Source organism: Semicossyphus pulcher, unplaced genomic scaffold (genome assembly GCF_022749685.1).
Source record: "Semicossyphus pulcher isolate SPU_LCO1_2020_fin unplaced genomic scaffold, fSemPul1.0.p SCAF_2, whole genome shotgun sequence".
Classification (NCBI taxonomy): domain Eukaryota; kingdom Metazoa; phylum Chordata; class Actinopteri; order Labriformes; family Labridae; genus Semicossyphus; species Semicossyphus pulcher.
Genome location: NW_027211693.1, coordinates 3,157,501 through 3,179,444, shown reverse-complemented (window position 1 = coordinate 3,179,444; position 21,944 = coordinate 3,157,501). Strand labels below are relative to the sequence as shown.

The following is a 21,944-nucleotide window of genomic DNA, read 5'->3' as shown; positions in this document are numbered from 1 at the left end:
CAGACCAGTAACCAGACCGGGATCAGGAACCGGACCGGGACCAGAGGTGAGTCTCTTTGAGTCTTGTGGTGTCAGATTGAAGCAGAGTTCAGTCAGTGAGTCCTGCAGGAAGCAGCTCGTCCTGTGTCGCTCCTGCAGAGACCACAGAGACCACAGAGACCTGGTTCTGAGAGTCTCTGTCGCCGGTCCGGGTCTCTGGTCTGTGTCAGGGTCTGACTGCGGGACGCTCTGAGGAGATTTTGGCGCAAACTGGAGCACAGACGCATCTTTGATCTGAGTCAGAGAGAGAGAGACACTCAGAGAGGAGGACTGTGCATCAACTGTGTGTGTGTGTGTGTGTGAGTTTGTGTGTGTGTGTGTGTGTGTGTGTGTGTGTGTGTGATGAGTGTGTGTGTGTGTGTGTGTGTGTGTGTGATGAGTGTGTGTGTGTGTGTGTGTGTGTGTGTGTGTGTGTGTGTGTGTGATGAGTGTTTGTGTGTGTGTGTGTGTGTGTGTGTGTGTGTGTGTCTGTATGTGTGTGTGTGTGTGTGTGTGTGTGTGTGCGCGTGTGTGTGTGTGCGCGTGTGTGTGTCTGTGTGTGTGTGTGCGCGCGCGTGTGTGTGTGTGCGCGTGTGTGTGTGTGCGCGTGAGTGTGTGATGAGTGTGTGTGTGTGTGTGTGTGTGATGAGTGTGTCTGTGTGTGTGTGTGTGTCTGTGTGTGTGTGTGCGCGTGTGTGTGTGATGAGTGTGTGTGCGCGTGTGTGTGTGATGAGTGTGTGTGTCTGTGTGTGTGTGTGTGTGTGTGTGTGTGTGTGTCTGTGTGTGTGTGTGTGTGCGCGTGTGTGTGTGTGTGTGTGTCTGTGTGTGTGTGTGTCTGTGTGTGTGTGTGTGATGAGTGTGTGTGTGTGTGTGTGTGTCTGTGTGTGTGTGTGTGCGCGTGTGTGTGTGTGTGTCTGTGTGTGCGCGTGTGTGTGTGTGTGCAGCTTCTTGTGCAGGTTCAGAGGTCTGACAGCTGCAGGTTGTCGGTTTGAGTCCTCAGACTGTCCGGAGGATCTGGTCTAGAGTCCGGATTAGGAGTCAGGATTTGGGATCTGGTCTCTGGCCTCTGGCAGCAGGGTGGGGGTGGGTGTGGTGGTCTGCCGCCTCATTCAATCACACAAACTTTATTGGTTCTGCAGTCAGATGACAGCACAGAGAGCGTGAGAGAGAGGCGAGGAAGCTGTAGATCAGGCCCGCTGATGAGGATGGTGATGATGGTGAAGAAAAGTCCTGAAGCTGTGTGAGAGCAGCAGGCGGGGCGTTCACAGGCAACACAAACATCCTGTAAAAAGGAAACTCCACTTCCTGTTACAGCTCAAACTTCACAATAAAACTGATTAACCCTGAAGACGAATTCCTTTTCTTCGTCTGCCTCTTCTTCTTCATCTTCATCGTCTGCCTCTTCTTCTTCATCTTCATCGTCTGCCTCTTCTTCTTCATCTTCATCGTCTGCCTCTTCTTCTTCGATCAAGACAGGAGGGAACAAAGTCAGTAAGAGCCAACAAACAGCTTCAGGTGTGATCGGACACTGGTGCTGACAGGCAGAGCACAGGGCGTCAACAACATCAACATGGTCAATATAGTCATCATCATGAATATCCTAATCAGCAACAACTACATCCTCAATCTCAACATCATCAACAACATCAACATCATGAAGGTCAGAGGTGTTCATAAAGAGCCGGGCCCTGTTGTGATGGGAGTACCAGGCGCCTTTCATTGGCAGAGCGTAGTGTAGACCTGGGGTCCGTTTCAGAAAGGAGGTTCAACAAAGCCTCAGTCTAACCCCGGACTGCGGTTTGACTTACTCTGAGCTGAAAGTCGCTTTCTGGTTCCAGAACAGCTGATCAGAGTTAGTTCAGTCAACTCTGAGTAGGTTCAGCCGGAGTTAAGTGCGTGCACGCTGACTATAAAAAGCCAGCATTAATGGAGCCCCGACACCACGAGTCACCATGGCAACGGTACACAAAAAGAGGTCCTCCTACGTCACACCAGTGGAGCTCGAAATCCTCACACGGACGTTCAGCGAATACGAGCATGTTTTTAGAAACATAAAGTAACACGGCTGCAGCTGCAAAAGAGAGAGAAGCGGCTCGAGTGAACGCGTCAGTTTGAACTGGTCTGTTTATTTAATACTTCATCACGACCGGAAGCTAAAATTTATATTAATTTAGGAGCAATGCAGCGGGAGAGAAAAACATACATGGAAGCAGCTAAAAATAAAACAGAACATCATTGAAAGGTGCGGCTCAGGCAGAACAGGCTCATGGCTGAACCTCACTTCAGTCAGATTTTAAATATGAAACAGATTAAATATCATTCAGTGGCTGTTTTAATGTGCATCAGCTTTATCCCTAACATGATGCTGACTTCACAAACATTATAATTCATGCTGATTAAACTGAATGTGTTAGTTTAAAAAATAAATCCAATAACTTACAGCGTCTTATCTGAGCGCTCTCGGCAGTGGTGGTGGAAAATCTACAAATGATGACTTTGACACAGATTTGTCTTTTGATTTTTTTATCATAATTATAAAAGACTTTTGCAAAGCGGTCAGAGCAGCACAGAGACGCAACGTTTCTTCTTTTAATTTGTAACCGCTCAAACACGCGTGAGACGGGCTGAATGAACGAGGAAGTAATGAGGGTTTTATATTCTAGAGGGAGGAGACGGAGCGAAACTCTGAGTGTCCTGAAGAAAACCTGCTTGCGACCAGGTGAGGTTCACAGACTCAGTTACCATAGTAACCAACTCAGAGTTAAAGTTACCTCTCTTTCTGAAACGGCAAACCAGAGGTTTCCCTCATTTCAGGGTTAACAAACTCTGGGTTTTCACTAAACCCGCTTTCTGAAATGGACCCCTGGATGAGGGCGTCCAGGTGGGCAGGAGACGTTTTTGTTGCTGTTTGTAAGCTGTTTGAATTGAACAGGGTTTGAATTTGATGTGAGCGGCGACTGGGAGCCAGTGGAGGGATATGAACAGTGGAGGGACGTGCTGTTTTGGGTTGATTGTAGACCAGTCGCGCTGCTGCGTTCTGGATCATCTGCAGAGGTTTGATGTGCGTGCAGGAAGGCCTGCCAGTAGGGGGTTGCAGTAATCAATGTGTGATATCAGGAGAGCCTGTAGCAGCAGGTGTGTTGCATGCTCTGACAGGTAGGGTCTGAACTTCCTGATGATGATTGTACAGTGAGGTGGTATATATTGAGACGAGAAGGGGACCGAGCACTGACCCTTGAGGCTCCCCTGTGGATAAGCTCTTGGGTTTGGACACTTCTCCTTTCCAAGATACTCTAACAGATCTCCCTGAGAGGTCGGACATGAACCAGAGGAGGGCAGAGCCTGAGATACCAAGCTCAGAGAGAGTGGAGAGGAGGGTTTGGTGGTTCACTGTGTCAAAGGCGGCTGACAGATCTAGCAGCAATAGAGCTGAGGACTGTCCAGCAGCTTCAGCCAGACACAGTGATTGTTACCGACAGTAGTGCAGATGTAAACAAACATGGCGTCTTTAATCTGTTTCAGTGTTCCACCTCAGCAGCATCAGAGGTGGAGGTGATCTCAGTGTCAGATGTCACTGTGGTGATGTCACGGTGGTGATATCATATCTGTGGTGATGTCATAGTGGTGATGTCACTTTGGTGATATCATTGGGGTGATGTCACTGTGGTGATATCATTGTGGTGATGTCACTGTGGTGATGTCACAGTGGTCACTGATGTTAAGTGTCACAGAGTGACCTCACAGTCTCCTCCATGTTAATCTGATATGATGTCAGTGTGATGATGAACTCGCTGTTTGACCTCCTGTCAGTTATTCCATATCAGTCACACGTTACATCACACACACAGACAAACATAGAGTGTGTGTGTGTGTGTGTGTGGGCTGTCCTGAACAGTAACAGGAAGTGGGTCCAACATGTCTTCCTCTTCAGAAACTCCCTGAGACAAACGGCTGTGATGACATCAGCTGTGACTTACAGGAGCAGACTGCAGACTGCTCTCTTCAGCAGGTCAGTGTGTTCCTGTGTTCACACTCTGAATCTGTTCGTCTGCATCGTGCCGTCAAACAGACGGTTGCAGATACGACTCCAGCTGTTGTCAAACTCAGAAGAGTGTGTCTGTTATCAGGATGTGGTGCATTCATGTGCTCATGTAAACCTCTGGACATTCTAAACTTCAGCTAAACTTTGTCTCATTTAAAAAGTTGTAAAATCAGCAGGTGTTTCTGAAACCTGAAATTCCCAAAGCACCTGAATGCACCACAGAAGCATCATGTCTGATCTGATATCTCCTCACATGTTCACTGTAACGTCCCAGCGTTCCCAGTGCTCCAGTGAGGCTCAGTGTGTGGCTCCAGTCACAGCTCCGAACAATCAGCCCTCTGTTCGTCACAATAGAGCCTCACTGTTATTATACTGCTCGCTCGCCCACCCTCTCTCTCTCTCCCTTTCTCTCTCTCTGTCCCTCTTTCCCTCTGTCCCTCTCTCTCTCTCTCCCTCTCTCTCTCTCCCTTTCTCTCTCTCCCTCTGTCCCTCTCTCTCTCTCTCCCTCTCTCTCCTCCCCTCCCTCTCTCTCCTCGGTGGAGGTGAAGAATGAAGGTCACTCTCTTCCTTCCTCCCTTCATCCCACTCTTTCAGTCACAGGAGACTCTGCTCTCTGCAAGCTGTGTGTGGGAGTTAGTTTGCTTTGATTGACAGCTCTGTCATCCTATCATGTCCATCGGGCTGACACTTGATTTCACTTCCTGTTTGTACATGAACAGATGCAGTGCAGCAGATGGAAACTCTGTAGTCAAAGTAAACATGATGTTACTCTGCAGTGTGTGAGGCTGACTGAAAGCTTCGCATCATCCATGCAGGTTTAAAAAGTGACACTGAAGACCTGCACGACAGAGCGTCCTGATCGTCTGTCAGGGTTCAGACTGTCCTGACGTCTTGAAGCTGCATCTTCATGTTCAAACCAAACAAACCAACTCTCAGTAACATCAGTTTGTTCCGGCTTCACAGCGCTGTAGTCAGACAGAGCTCAGCCCACCTGTGACCTGCTAGATACAGTGAAGCTGCCACTCAGACACAAAGCCATCAGTGCGTGAGAGAGGACTGGAGATGTCATCAACACAGAGCGGAAGGTGTGTAGTTATCAAAGTATCTGGATGAATATTGTCTGGTTGTGTTCTTCATCGTGATGATGGTGATGCCACTGGGAGAGAGAGGACAGGCGGGGGGTGGGTGGATGAGGAGAGGAAAGGGTGTGTCGGTGTTTCAGGAGAAGTGGGCGGGGTCAATCTGTTCCATGATCTGAAGCACAAACCAAAGTTAGCTTTATCACTAATTCACATGACTGCTTTGCCCTGAGCTGTTTAAAAATAAATATAATATTTAATATGACAAAACACACACTCTACTGTTGTTTGACTGATGTGTACGTTTACCTATAGAAATCGCTCACATCACTGTGTCTTCTCCAGATCGAACACGCTGCAAAGACGAAACCTCCAATGTTTTCTGTCTAACAACTAATCGATTAATTGATTTTATACACAAGCTGTAACACAGACAGTTATCTGTGTGTGTGTGTGTGTGTGTGTGTGTTTCCTCTGCAGCAGTTTGGAGGACAGCTGTATCCTGTGTTTTGTTCTGCTGCAGATCCACAGAGATGTTTAACCCGGACAGAGATCAGGACGAGGTGTAATGTAAACAAATTATTGTGAAAGTCTTTACGTGTCAGCAGGTCTGAGTCCTGACGTCGGTTCATAAAGGGTCAAATCATTTCCAGCTGTGTGAAGTCATCAAGTCTCAACTCAGAGTCAGATCATGTGACTCCAGCAGCCATCTTGGATCTGTGGATCCAATGACCTGCAGTGTTTAAGAGGTGGAAGTGTGTGTGTCCTCCCCTCTTTCTCACCAGCTTCCTGCCTCGCTCACAATCTGCACTTCCTCCTCCTCCTCCTCCTCCTCCTCCTCCTCCTCCTCCTCCTCCTCCTCTCTCTGACTGGATTCTTTCTCTCATCCAGGCTTTACAGGTTCATTTCCTCACTTTTGACATGTTTTAAAAAAGCCTAACCCTAACCCGTTCTGAATATCAAACCAGTAATGTTCTTCATCCCTGTTCAGAGCAACGATGTGCAGCGATGAACCGCCTCGTCATGGTCCTGTGGACTGACTGACTAACAGTGACTCAAATGTATTTTCAGTGTGAGGTGAACACAGCTGACCTCCCCTCAGTCTGATCATCACTCTGTCCTCCTGTCTGACCGTCTCTGTGCTGCTTCAGTCCTTCCTGCTGAACCTTCATCACTCAGGTCTGCCTGATCAGTGAACAGGGTTATACACAGAGCCTGTCTGTGATAGTTCATCTCATCTTAAAGTCAGACTCTCTTCAACTCAGAGACAGAATCCAAGTACAGATTCAGGCCAATCAGAGAGCTCCAATCAGTCTGAGCCAATCAGAGAGCAGCATGTGACAAACTGTACCATGTGACCTCCTGTTGTTACATCTCTCATAGACTGTATAAAACAAGTGGGTGGAGCCTCTTGGTCAAAAACCATGACATCACGGTGGCCATGCCCACCTCTTATATTCATGTTGATGTTTCTCCTGAAGTCAGGCTCAGCAGACGTTTACGTCAGTGTGTTCGGGGTCAAGTGTCATCATTCAAAGATTATTAGCTGCTCTCTTGTACTTATGATAACTTCCTGTGTGTTACAGGTAGGTCAGTGTCTCAGGTGTTCTGTGTGTAGTTAGGACCTTTATGATCTGATCTCAGAGCAGCAGCAGGGTTGACGTTGAGCAGCTGAAGTCTGGAGGATGAAAAAGGTCGACAGGAGGAAGCTGCTGTGACTCACTTCCTCCTCCTTTGTCTTCATGCTGGACACTGCTGACCTTTGTGTGTGTGTGTGTGTGTGTGTGTGTGTGAGAGTGTGTGTCCAGCAGTTATTTTTACTCTGTGGTTACATTCAGAGTCAGTTTGTTGTCGGCCATCTTTGTAGTGTCATTGAAGCTCTAACAGGAAGTGATCTGATTTCTTTGTTGTTCACTTGTTTCACGTATCCATGTGACTTTGATCACACTGTGACTTCAGCTGACAGTCTCTGCTGGTGTCATTCCATCACATTTTATTGATACATCACCAGAATCTGTTCAAGTAAAAATGTCAATCTCAGGTTTGAGCTTCTGAAACGTGACGATGTATCGCTGTTGGTGTTAAAAACAAAACCTTTAATGTTTGTTTTTCTGTCTGAACTCTCAGTGATGTTCAAGTGACCATAAGTTCAAACAGCTATGAGCTAGGGCGGGACGGAGTGGAGACCTGGATGAGGGCGTTGAGGTAGGCAGGAGGCGTTTTTGTTGCTGTTTTGTAAGCAAGCGACAGGGTTTGAATTTGATGCGAGCGACAACTGGGAGCCAGTGGAGGGATATGAGCCATGTTGGGTTGACTACAATCACTGATATCACGACAATCACTACAATCACTGATATCACTACAATCACTGATATCACGACAATCACTGATATCACCACAATCACTGATATCACGACAATCACTACAATCACTGATATCACGACAATCACTACAATCACTGATATCACTACAATCACTGATATCACCACAATCACTGATATCACGACAATCACTACAATCACTGATATCACTACAATCACTGATATCACCACAATCACTGATATCACCACAATCACTACAATCACTGATATCACTACAATCACTGATATCACCACAATCACTGATATCACCACAATCACTACAATCACTGATATCACCACAATCACTGATATCACCACAATCACTACAATCACTGATAAAATGACAATCACTACAATCACTAATATCACTACAATCACTGATATCACGACAATCACTAATATCACTACACTCACTGATATCACTACACTCACTACAATCACCAAAATCACTGATATCACTACAACCACTACAATCACTACTATCACTACAATCACTGATATCACTACAATCACTAATATCACTACAATCACTGATATCACTACACTCACTGATATCACTACAACCACTGATATCACTACTATCACTACAATCACTGATATCACTACACTCACTACAATCACCAAAATCACTGATATCACTACAATCACTGATATCACTACAACCACTACAATCACTACTATCACTACAATCACTAATATCACTACAATCACTACAATCACTGATATCACTACAATCACTGATATCACTACACTCACTGATATCACTACACTCACTACAATCACCAAAATCACTGATATCACTACAATCACTGATATCACTACACTCACTACAATCACCAAAATCACTGATATCACTACAATCACTGATATCACAACAATCACTTCTATCACTACTATCACTACAATCACTGATATCACCACAATCACTGATATCACTACAATCACTGCAACCACTGATATCACTATAATCACTGATATCACCACAATCACTGATATCACTGCAACCACTGATATCACGACAATCACTACTATCACTACAACCACTGATATCACTACAATCACCACAATCACTGATATCACTACAATCACTGCAACCACTGATATCACTACAATCACTTATATCACTACAATCACTTATATCACTACAACCACTGATATCACGACAATCACTACAATCATTGATATCACCACAATCACTGATATCACTGCAACCACTGATATCACTACAATCACTTATATCACTACAACCACTTATATCACTACAATCACCACAATCACTGATATCACTACAATCACTGCAACCACTGATATCACTACAGTCACTTATATCACTACAACCACTGATATCACGACAATCACTACAATCACTGATATCACTACAATCACTGATATCACCACAATCACTGATATCACAACAATCACTACAATCACTGATATCACTACAATCACTACAACCACTGATATCACTACAATCACTGATATCACCACAATCACTGATATAACCACAATCACTGATATCACAACAATCACCACAATCACTGCAACCACTGATATCACTACAATCACTGATATCACCACAATCACTGATATCACTACAACCACTGATATCACTACAATCACTACTATCACTGATATCACAACAATCACTACAATCACTGATATCACTACAATCACTACTATCACTACAACCACTGATATCACGACAATCACTGATATCACAACAATCACTACAATCACTGATATCACTACAATCACTACAATCACTGATATCACTACAATCACCACAATCACTGATATCACTGATATCACTACAATCACTACACAATCACTACAATCACTGATATCACTACAATCACCTCAATCACTGATATCACTGATATCACTACAATCACTACACAATCACTACAATCACTGATATCACTACAATCACCACAATCACTGATATCACTGATATCACTACAATCACTGATATCACTACAATCACTTATATCACTACAACAACTGATATCACGACAATCACTGATATCAACACAATCACTGATATCACTACAACCACTGATATCACGACAATCACTACAATCACTGAAATCACTACAATCAATACAATCACTACTATCACTACAACCACTGATATCACGACAATCACTGATATCACTACAATCACTGATATCACGACAATCACTACAATCACTGAAGTCACAACAATCACTACAATCACTACTATCACTACAATCACTGATATCACCACAATCACTGATATCACTACAACCACTGATATCACGACAATCACTACACAATCACTACAATCACTGATATCACTACAACCACTGATATCACGACAATCACTACACAATCACTACAATCACTGATATCACTACAATCACCACAATCACTGATATCACTACAATCACTGATATCACCACAATCACTGATATCACTACAATCACTACACAATCACTGATATCACCACAATCACTGATATCACTACAATCACTGATATCACGACAATCACTAATATCACTACAATCACTGATATCACCACAATCACTGATATCACTACAACCACTGATATCACCACAATCACTACACAATCACTACAATCACTGATATCACTACAATCACTGATATCACCACAATCACTGATATCACTACAATCACTACAATCACTGATATCACTACAATCACTGATATCAATATAATCACTAATTTCACTAGAATTGCTACAATCACTTATATCACTATGATCGCTATGATCATTGATATCACTACAATCACTACAATCACTGACATAACTATAATCACTAATATAATTATAATCACTAATATATCCATAATCACTATTATAACTTTGATCACTAATATACCTATAATCACTAATATCACTATAATCAGTATAATGTGATGGGCGTTTTTACGACAAACTGTTGATGTCTCGTCCTTCATCACAACAACTGTAATTGTCTCACATTCAAACAATAGTTTGATTTTGAAATAAAAAGTGACCGCCCTGCTGAACACACACACACACACACATTTATTTTCTTTGAAAGCCCCCTAAGCCTCAGCTGCAGGCACTCCCTGTATCCTGTGTGTGTGTGTGTGTGTGTGTGTGTGTGTGTATTGTCAGAAAGGTGTAACTGGTATTTGAGGTATGTTGATGCGTTTCCTGTGAACAAGGACACACAGTTTCCTCAGGGGCGGAGTGTGTGTGTGTGTGTGTGTGTGTGTGTGTGTGTATGTGTGTGTGTGTGCGGGTTGGGGGGTCCTCACTTTTCCAGTTTCAGTTTGATGTCTCACTCCTCTGATCAGCATGTTAAACTCACCTGTCTGTCAGTGACTCACCTGTAGGAGCAGTGAGACGGGTGTATAGGTGTGTTTAGTCTTACCTCTCATCTCTTCTCTCACAAACACTCAACTTGTCACATGACCCGTAACAAGGCCCAACGAGTCTCTGTGTGTATGTGTGTGTGTGTCAGCTGATCTGTGCCTCCCTTCCTCTAACCTCCAGTGCAGTCAGTACAGGGGTCAAAGGTCAGCCCACTGCATATGCTGAGAAACAATCCTGCGGCTGTGTGCGACTGCTGACATCATGCTCTGTTCTGTGTCTGTGATTTAAGTTGGCTGGAGGGGGGACATGACCTCTGTGGGGTCAAAGGTCATTGTGATGCCATCACTCATGCCTAAAAACAGACAGCTCCTCTGCAGATACACTTTTATTGTGTGCGTGCGTGTGTGTGTGTGTGTGTGTGTGCGTGCGTGCGCGTGTGTGCGTGTTTGTGTGTGCTCGTGTGTATGTGTGTGTGTGCGTGTGTGTGTATGTGTGTGTGTGCGCGTGTGGGTGTGTGTGTGGGTGTGACTGTGTGTGTATGTGTGCGTGTGTGTGTGTGTGTATGTGTTTGTGCGTGTACGTGCGTGATTGTGTGTGTGTATGTGTGTGTGTGTGTGTGTGTGTGTGTGTGTCTGTGTGTGCGTGTGTGTATGTGTGTGTGTGTACGTGCGTGTGTGTGTGTGTGTGTCTGTGTGTGCGTGTGTGTGTGTGCGTGTGTGTGTGTATGTGTGTGCGTGTGAGTGTGCGTGTGTGTGTGTGTGCGTGTGTGTGTGCGTGTGTGTGTGTGTGTGTGCGTGTGTGTGTGTGTGTCTGTGTCTGTGTGTGCGTGTGTATGTGTGTGTGTGTACGTGCGTGTGTGTGTGTGTGTGTGTGTACGTGCGTGTGTGTATGTGTGTGTGTGTACGTGTGTGTGTGTGTGTGTGTGTGTGTGTGTGTGTGTGTGTGTGTACGTGCGTGTGTGTATGTGTGTGTGTGTGTGTGTGTGTGTGTGTGTCTAACTTTGCGGGAGCGATACGTACTTTCAGCATGGTGGTGGTTCCTCTGAGCCCTCTCCTGTTGCTCTGTCTCTGAGGAGTAAAGACGTCACATCGTGGTGCTCCGTACACCTCACAGACGTTGACAATACGTTTATCTTTTCTACTTAATTGATTAAATTAGCCATGTAGCATTTATTTATAGACTGAAACAGTTGATCACACTGGTCAGGTGATGTTAGTCAGGTGTTTTAGGGTCAAAGGTGAGCTGGAAGTTTGAAACATCTTCATCCTGTCATCCAGATAACATTAATAATGGCTGCATCCCATTTAGTGTTGTCAGTTCCAGGCTCCAGACGGCCCTCTGCTGGGTGTTCAGGCTCCTCTGACTCTGTGTTTCTGTCCTCGTCTCCTGCAGATGGACAGCTGCCGTCTGTCCCTGCTGTAGGTCAGTGATGGCCGCCGTGTTTGCTGAACGTGGAGGTGTCAGATCCAGACCCCATGTTGGTCGTCATGGCAACGCTGGATGGGAGCACGCCAGTTGAGAAGCTTCTGACAGTGATTCACCTGGAGAGGTCAGAGGCCACCGGACACGAGCTACATCACAGACTCGATATGATACAGATGTGTTCTTTAATCTCAGACTGAAGAGTTAACCACACAGAAACCAGTGACACAAATATACACGAGCATCAGTGAACCCTCTGTGGGTCCAGTGAGCACAGTCAGTGTGTGTCTGTGATCAGAGCGGCACCTGAAGCAGCGGTCTGATCTTCTCAGCAGCAGACAGATGAACAGAACACAGACCTCTAACTTGCTGAATTGTTTCACTGCAGGTACCTGGACAGCTTCTGTCGAGCCGGCCTCCTATTGGCCAGAGACTTCACACACCTGGACCATGACGCTCTGGTCAGCTTGGGTATAACCGCTACAGGACACAGGAAGAGAATCCTCCGATTGGCAGGTTACATTCAGAGGACAGAGGCTCAGAGAGGCAATCAGAGCGCTGATCTCCCACGTGACCGCTGTCAGTCAGTGTCAGACACTTCCTCCTCAGGGCTAGGTCTCAGCGCCGCATCGCTCCGTCAGTCAACAGGACCCGTAAACTTTGAGGCGTTCAGGAACAGCTCCGCTCCGAACCTCAGCGCCATGCTGACCAACGCCGACGGCAGCCGACCCATTCTGAAGCCGGTCCCCAAACCCAGAACCGTCTTCAACCGCCGCAGGACTGCCCCCGTCCACTTCTGTCCAACTCCAGACCCTGCACCGCCCCCACCCAGGAGGCTCTCCCAGGAGTCCATCTGTTTCACTGTGTTAGAGGGTCTGACCTCGGGAGACACGTCTTCACCTGATGACAGGTCCACCCCCGACCTCAACGACAAGTCGGCCACATCTGGCCGAAGACTGAGCCAGGCGGAGAGGAGGAAGCCCAGTCGGAGCCTGTCTCTGTCAGATGCTGGGGGTTTGTTACCTCCTGTTCCCCCAAGGCTAAAACGGGGGGTTCCCCCCGCCACGTTCCAGGGGTCTCCGCCCTCTTCTTCTTCTTCCTCACCTGTACGGACAGAGCAGAACCAGACGCTGCATGTGACTTCCTGTCCTGGTAGTCTTGAAAACAGCAGGTTCTCTGGATCCTTGTCAGGTTCACCCAGAGGTGGTGGAATGGAGATGGTCTCTAATGAGATATACTGGGGCACTTTACCTGGTTCTACTGCCACTGGTGGAGGGAGGAGTTATTGCAGTCAGCAGTCAGCTCCTCCAACTCCACCCAGACAAACACCTGACAGGAACCCTGAGAGGAACAGGTAGGTCCTGTGAGGGTCTGTCTCCAGACTAAATAAGACTGAGCTACCTGTGACTGACCAACACAAGACAGTCCAAACACACACGTGGTATTTAGACTGTGACACATTTCAGTTTGTGACCTTCCCAGGCTCGATGGGATGCTTAATCCAGTGGATCCAGTGTTTGTCGATTTGTGTGTCTGTCGCAGTGACTCTCTGAATCTCTGCGCCGTGTCTTTAAATCAGTTATTGATGTCTTATCTGTTGTTCATCTCTCTGTGTTTTCAGTGGAAGCACTTTAAGTAACAACTCTTCAGGATCAGCCAGAGGTGAGTACAGACTTATAATGTATGTGGACAATAAGACTGTACTAAAAGTAAATGAAGAAAGTTCAGGCCCACCACCATCATGTGATTATTAGAAGTAAAAAACTGGAGGAGCTTATTCTTAAGTTTGGTGCTGTCAAAATGTATTTTGTCTGTTTCTCTGAACTTTTATAAAAGCTTTCAGCTCTCTGTCTTCAGCTCAGGCTTCAAACTTTCTGCAACATTATGAGAGTTGTTAACGTCTCTTTGGGACGAGTGCATCTAAAAACAAGTGGATAAAAACCTGCCTGTTGTTTGAGTTTGGGGTTACGTTATCATCTGTTGTTAACAGAGTTTTCTGTTGGACAGCTTCAACAGACGACCCTGAGGAGGAGATCAGCCCGTACTGTGAAACTGTTTTCCAAACCAGAAGAAATCCACTCATCATGGAGGTGAGACAGCAGCACGGGGGGGGGGGGAACCAGAGGTCTTTGTACACTCGGCTCCTTCTTCTGTCCTGCATTCAGATTTATTGTTAAAGTTTGTAATGGAAATGTGCTCATCTCCTCCTGCAGAGTGAAAGGTGCAGACTGGAGGACAGGGAGATCAGGAGAGAGGAGGACAGACCAGCAGAGGATCATGGGTAAGAAGATTTAGCTTTGTGTAACCAAATATTGAACACTGTAATATTTAAACACAAAACCAGGAATTATAAAGAGATCGCAGTAAAACAGACAACATGACATGGAAACTATTTCAGACACAGTGAAGCTATAAAATTAATTTGCATAAACAAAAGAAAAACATGAACAGATATTTACACGACTTCATTCTGAATACTGTGACAGCCAATTGGGACATTTTTAGCTGTCCGTAATAACATCAGGCTTCCCCACAGCATAGACAATCTCATTAATTGGTTTTGTCTGCATGAAACACAAACTAAAGACTGATGTATAAAACTGTATCATCTGCATGTTGGAGCAGTCTGGAGTGCCCCTAGGCTCTGTACTGGGCCCAGTTTATATTGTATATCTTCTCCTTATATGGCATTGTTACCTTCATTCTGTCACACTGAAGCTCTTTAAACGTAGACTTGTGCTGAGTGCAGACAAAACTACGTTGATAACAGCAGCTCAGACAGGTGTGATTGAGAACCTCTGCTGTACAGAAAGAGTTAAACATCTGAACCACATCATAGGACCAGAGAGAAGGTTCAGTGAAGATATTACAATAAGAGTAAGATCAGTGTCCTCTGAACAGTTTAAATAAAGTTGTATTTGAACCTTCAGGGGTCAGAAGTTCTCCTGGACGAAGCGTTTGTCTCACGCTCTTCACTCCGGAGACTCTCAGGGCTACAGCACAGTCGGAGAACCTCCACTCCCCCTCCGCTGCCTCTCCCTGCCCACCCACACCTTCCTCTCAGAGGCCGACGAGGACCTGACCATCTCCCCCTACGCCAGCTACACCTCCCTGACCGAGAGAGCTCCGCCCATCATCAGCGGCTGGCTGGACAAGCTGTCTCCACAGGGGTAAGTTTGATTTATACAGCTAGTTAGGCCAGCTAATGTTGACCTTGTTACACCTCAGAGCAGAAAATATCCAGAGGTGTGTTTGATTTACACAAATCCTAAGCTCCTCCCATGTTCCCCCCCGGCCAATCGCAGCGGGTAGCTATAAACATGGTGACACAGCTTCCTGTTGTAAAAGAGATCTTCACCTTCAGTCTGAACACATTTGTTCATGGACAGAGTGTGTGTGTTTGTGTGTGCTGTATTTGTCAGGGCTCAGAGGTCAGCAGCGGCTCTTCTGCTACGTCTCCTCCTCTCTTCTCCTCCCTGCGTCTCCTCCCTCCTGAGGAGCTGCCTCTGCCTCGTCACCTTCCTCTCCTCCTCCTCCTCCTCCTCCTCCTCCTCCTGCACTTCTTCATCTTCTTCATCCTCCGCTCGGTGTGTTTGTCTTTGCTTCCTTTCATCCTCGTCCTGCTCTTTCTCTAGGATTCAGTTTTCTGAGTTTAAAGTAGAAACTAAATGGACCCTGGTGTGATGTCACAAAAAAACTTTGATTGGCAGTTTTCACACAGTTTGGATTTTTCTTTGTGGTCATGTGACTGTCTCTGGATCTGATGACCTTTTTCTTCTTCAGGAACTATGTTTTCCAGAAGCGCTACGTGAAGTTTGATGGTAAAAACCTGATGTACTTCGGCAGTGAGAAGGTAAGCACACTCACGGACACGTCATGTTATCAAAGTGATGCTGATGGAGGAAATCCTGCAGGCTCAGAGACGTTTGAGGGATGGGGATGGTTCGGACTGTGTCAACATTACGACTGTTACTGAATATTTTATAACAGAAACTGAGAAGAGAAATGATGATTAGATATTCTCTGAGCTGTGATAGATCGGAGGTACAGGTGCTTTAAACCCTGCAGTCTTGATTCTGAGTCTCAGCTGGTTTTGGATTATTTGAATGGTTTCCTCTCACCTGCCGTGTTTCAGGACGTCTACCCGAAAGGAGTGATCCCATTGGCTGCCATCCAGATGGCCCGCCCCACCAAAGACAACAAGTTTGAGATTGTGACGAGTCACAGGATCTTTGTTTTCAGGACCGATAATGAAGGTAACACACACACACGCGCACACACACACACACACACACACACACACACACACACACACACACACACACACACAGGCTATATACATAAAGGTGTGTCTCGGTGATGATGCTGACATATTGTGTTGTCGGCCTGAAGGTCATTAAAGAAACCTCATTTACACTCCTGATTTAAACTTCATACAGACAACTAAACACTAAAGCAGTGAACGACAGTGTGTAACGCTGTGCAGGTCATGTGACTGAGCTCCAGCTGGATTTTAATATGATGACAGCATGATGGTCATCTGTCAGCCCACACACAGGATGTAAAGGATGTAAAGACCTGCAGTAAAGATACAGCAGAAGATCATTGCAGAAATCATCAACACAACTTTTGATTCTCAATAAGTAGTTCCTCTGTTGGGCGGCAAGGTGGGGCAGTGGTTAGCTCTGTCCCCTCACAGCTAGAAGGTTCCTGGTTCGAGTCCTGGTTCAGACGCAGAGGGCCTTTCTGTGATGAGTCTGCATGTTCTCCCCGTGCCTGCGTGGGTTCCCTCCTCGTACTCCGGCTTCCTCCCACAGTCCACAGACATGCTCGTTAGGTTCATAGGTGACTCTGAATTGCCCGTAGGTGTGAATGTGAGCGTGAAAGGTTGTCTGTCTCTGTGTGTCAGCCCTGTGATCGACAGGTGATCTGTCCAGGTGTAACCCCGCCTCTTGCCTTGACTTCCTCTCTGACTGACAGCTTCTCTGTAGCTGAATATTGTGAAGCAGAGGGTGACAGAGATCAGCTGCTATTAGGTAAATGAAGTCTAAATCATTCAGCTGACAGTTAGACTCTGACCGTGCTCTCAGACTGAACCAGACTCTGGAGACTCAACACGCTGAGTCTCAGGCGACAACATCAGACAGCTGATCTGATTTCATCCCACTGCAACATCTCCACCCACGTTCCGACACAGTTCGTTGTCTCAGTGTAAATTAACTAGATGAACTACACTAGTTTGGAGTAAAAGAGAGCAGAGGATGTTAATAATATAATACATACCCTGGTTCCTCCTGTCATCAACCAGGTAAACCTCCTGAGTTTGTATGTCTGCTTTAAACAGTCTGACATTCGTCCTCTGGATCATTGATTCATGTTGGGAACTCTGTAGAAGCTCACAATGAGACAACACAGGAGTGACGTCAGCAGCATCTCACACACAGGCTTATTATGATGATGGTGGTGATGGTGGTTGTGGTGTTGGTGATGTGATGGTGGTGTAATAATGATGGTGATGCTGTGATGGTGATGGTGATGATGATGTGATGGTGATGATGATGTGATGGTGATGGTGATGGTGATGGTGATGATGATGTGATGGTGATGGTGATGGTGATGATGATGTGATGATGATGGTGATGGTGATGGTGATGGTGATGATGATGATGATGTAATAATGATAAGGATGGTGATGGTGATGTGATGATGGTGATGATGATGGTGATGTAATAATGATGGTGATGATGATGGTGGTGATGGTGATTGTGATGTGATGATGTGATGATGTGATGATGTGATGGTGATGGTGATGGTGATGATGATGTGATGGTGATGGTGATGGTGATGATGATGTGATGATGATGGTGATGGTGATGGTGATGATGATGATGATGATGATGTAATAATGATAAGGATGGTGATGGTGATGTGATGATGGTGATGATGATGGTGATGTAATAATGATGGTGATGATGATGGTGGTGATGGTGATGGTGATGGTGATTGTGATGTGATGATGTGATGATGGTGATGTAATAATGATGGTGATGATGATGATGTGATGGTGATGATGATGGTGATGATGTGATGGTGATGATGATGGTGATGATGATGGTGATTGTGATGTGATGATGTGATGGTGATGGTGATGATGATGTGATGGTGATGATGATGTGATGATGGTGATGATGATGGTGATGTGATGGTAATGGTGATGGTGATGATGATGGTGATGTGATGGTGATGATGATGTGATGATGGTGATGATGATGGTGATGTGATGGTGATGGTGATTGTGATGTGATGATGTGATGATGGTGATGTAATAATGATGGTGATGATGATGATGTGATGGTGATGATGATGGTGATGATGTGATGGTGATGATGATGGTGATGATGATGGTGATGGTGATGATGATGTGATGGTGGTTAGGGCTGGGCGGTATGACCTAAAATTCATATCACGGTATAAATCGAATCCCTTCTCGGTAACGGTATATATCGCGGTCTAAATTTAAGGTTGAAAATTATAATAAAGAGCAAAGATATAATGTAATTTTTAGAGCATTTATTGTGCAGAAAGCAGAACTCAAAACTCAAAATGAAACCCAGCTCTTTATGGTGCAAAATAGTGCAAACAAACACAAATAACATATAACAGAAGTACAAAAGAATGTTTTCTATATCGCAAAACAGTTTCAACAAAAAAACTACAAACAAAAACAATTTCTCAATTCTTCAATAATATAAAAATAAAGTGGACATTGTTAACAGTACTTCAAGTAAGAGAAGTTTTCTATAAGGCAAATGGCAAAAACAGTGAAAAGGTTCTGTAATCCAAAATAGTGCAAAAGTTAACAAACACTAAATTTTCCACAACTTTAAGAACACAAAAATAAAATAGATATTCTAAATAACACCACTTCAGGTACGCAGTACAGGCTTTTGTTCTGTAGTGCCAAAGGTGTCACTGAACAATATATTTTTAAGAGAAACACTTACAGTACGCATCTTTTCAGTAAAAAAAAAACAACAAAAAGCAGCATATTTCAAATTAAAATCACAAGCTGCAAACACAAACACTTTAGTGTTTACTCCAGTTCACTTGCTTCCCAGGTTCCCATCCTCTTTTACAGGTTGTTTGCCAGGAACACAAGCTTGTCCACAGTCTCCGGCTTTAAGGCAGACCGGTGGCATGTGACAATGTTGCCACCAGTGCTAAATGCCCTCTCTGATCGGGCACTGGTGACAGGGATGCAAAGATATTTCTTTGCGAGGTTTGCCACCCTTGGGAAATTAGCCTGGTGCAGCCTCCACCATTCTAGTGGGTTAGCTTCTCCGTCAACCTCCAGTGACTGCAGGTAGCTTTTTATCTCCACTTCAATGGCATCTCTGTCAGAGAGAGCAGCTGGGCCAGGCTGAGTGGATGCTTTTTTGAAAAAACTGCCCAGACTTCGTTTCACCTTCTTAGCCTCTCTGTCCACAGCTCCACCAGCAGCCGCAGTGCTTGTTTGTGGGGGTGACTCTGTGGCAGGTACAGCTTCAGCTTCCATCTCAAGCAGTGCTTGAATTTCCGCTGCTGCTCTGGTCTTGATGTAGTCCTTTCTGTCATCAGCTATGTATGAGTCTTTGAAGCGTTGATCAACAAAGGAGGCCGTGTCCAGCAGGTCATTGGTAGCAGGGTCAGAGTACTTATCATTAAGATACTGGAGGATGGCCGTCTTCATGTGTTTTGTAGGTCTGTGTCATCATCAGAGTGAGGAAGAACTGTGTTGTTCAGCAGATGAAGCACAGGTTTGAGGTATGACACACTGACATACTCCTCCCCAGACAGTGCATCGGTGAACTCCATTAGAGGGCTGAGGGTCTTGTTCACAGATTCCCAAACATCAATGTCCTGCCAAGTAGGTACAAGATGTCTGGTCTTTTTATCTGCTTTCAGGACCTGTGATATGGCCTTCTCCTGTTCAAGAACCTGCTCTATCATTAGTTGCCGTGACCCCCACTTTGTTGGTGTTTCAGTGATGAGCCTGTGAGGAGGCAGGTGTAGGTCAGCCTGGGCAGCGGCCAATTCTCTCTTCCTTTTCCATGTGTATGAAAAGGCACTCACGATCCTTTTACACACGCCAATTGCTCGCTCCACACGAGGATCTTTCACACCTCTCTCTAATAACAAAGATAAAAAAGTGATTAGTTTAATTTCATCCACAGAGCATCAGACATCTCTTCCAACAAAACATAAAAAACTATACAGTTATCTGATAACAGATTAAATAAATGAATCAGAATAATTTTACACCATGGAGGTGTGAAACTTAAAATGATCTTTATCAGTGTTTATTATCAGGCTATATGTAATTCCATTTCTTTAAACATCACTAAAAGCAGGTACAAAAAATAGTCCTGTAATCAAGTAATGTGAATCACCCTAGGAGGCGCACACACACGTTTTGGAAATGCAAATTATAGTTTATAATGTTACACCTTTAACCTACCAATGGCGAGATGTAGCCTGTGGCCGAAGCACTGCAGTCTTCTCCAGTCGTTCAGCGTCACTGCCTTCACCACATTTGCGCCGTTGTCGGTGGTAATGCACACTTGGGATTCTTCCCTGAGGCCTCATGACTCCAGCGCATCCTTTAATCCTTCTGCTATTGCCTCACCCGTATGGCCATCAGGGTACGAAGTCTGCAAGCACCTGCTGGCCAGTTTCCACTCATCAGTAATGTAATGAAGGTTGATATAAGGCTCCATGGTGCGACTTGACCACAAGTCCGTAGTACATGCGTAGTATTTTAGGTCTTTCTCAACTTTCTCTCCGAGCTGGCCATACAGTTTGGGCATTTCTGTGTCGTTAAAATACCTGCGGCTCGGAGGTTCGTAACGTGGATGAAGGGTTTTAATCATCTCTTTAAACCCGCTGCGCTCCACTGTGTAGAAAGGGACCATGTCTTTGCACTTGCTCTTTCTCTCATAAGCCGAACTCTTTGAAAAAGCTTGAGCAGTGGAGGTCTGCTGTTGGGTAGCGGGGGAAACTTTTGCTTCCTCCCGTGTTGGTTGACGGAGCAGGTGTTTGAGCCGAGCGCAGCCTCTGGCTCTCTGCATACTCGAGCACATGCTTCGTCTTCAGATGGTAAAATAAATTGCTCGTATTACCTTTGTTTGCCGTCACCGTCACTCGGCACATCTTGCAAAGTATTGTTTTCTGTTCAACATCCGATCTTTTAAATCCGAACCAAGTCCAAATCACGGACGTAGCACCGTTGTTTTTGACCAACTCCTCCTGCTCAGCTGTCTCTGTGCTTGCAGTCATGTTGAGGCAGGTGTGATGACGTCATCGACGATAGGACGGTAGAGCGCAAATTTCTACCGTAGGCCAAATTTAGGCCAGAAATCATTTCTACCGTCTACCGCATATACCGCGCAGCCCTAATGGTGGTGATGATGGTGATTGTGATGTGATGTGATGATGTGATGGTGATGGTGTCCTGTGTCTGCTGTATGTCAGTGCTGAAGCGGCGCTGGGTCGGCACGCTGCAGGAGCACGTCAGAGATCAGCTGGTGTTCGGTCGCAGGCGGTTCGGTCCTGGTTCTCACTGTCAGAAACACGGCGTCCTCGAGCTGAAGGGAACCAAGTCCAAAGTCTACGCCGCCATCATCACCGACCAGATCTGGCTCTACAAGAGTGAACAG

The 21,944-nt window shown here is 45.4% G+C and overlaps 1 protein-coding gene across 1 annotated transcript in view; it reads left to right on the top strand.

The window, feature by feature from the left end:
* The window catches only part of arap3 (ArfGAP with RhoGAP domain, ankyrin repeat and PH domain 3), a 34,349-nt gene continuing 12,405 nt past the window's right edge, over positions 1-21,944 (top strand). Inside the window, exons 1-10 of the mRNA XM_069670416.1 lie at positions 1-46; positions 12,220-12,376; positions 12,638-13,603; positions 13,871-13,911; positions 14,257-14,339; positions 14,463-14,530; positions 15,180-15,419; positions 16,033-16,102; positions 16,385-16,505; positions 21,760-21,944. Of these exons, the coding sequence (XP_069526517.1) occupies positions 12,303-12,376; positions 12,638-13,603; positions 13,871-13,911; positions 14,257-14,339; positions 14,463-14,530; positions 15,180-15,419; positions 16,033-16,102; positions 16,385-16,505; positions 21,760-21,944 (1,848 nt within the window). The 5' untranslated portion in view covers positions 1-46; positions 12,220-12,302. The remainder of the gene's footprint in view (positions 47-12,219; positions 12,377-12,637; positions 13,604-13,870; positions 13,912-14,256; positions 14,340-14,462; positions 14,531-15,179; positions 15,420-16,032; positions 16,103-16,384; positions 16,506-21,759) is intronic.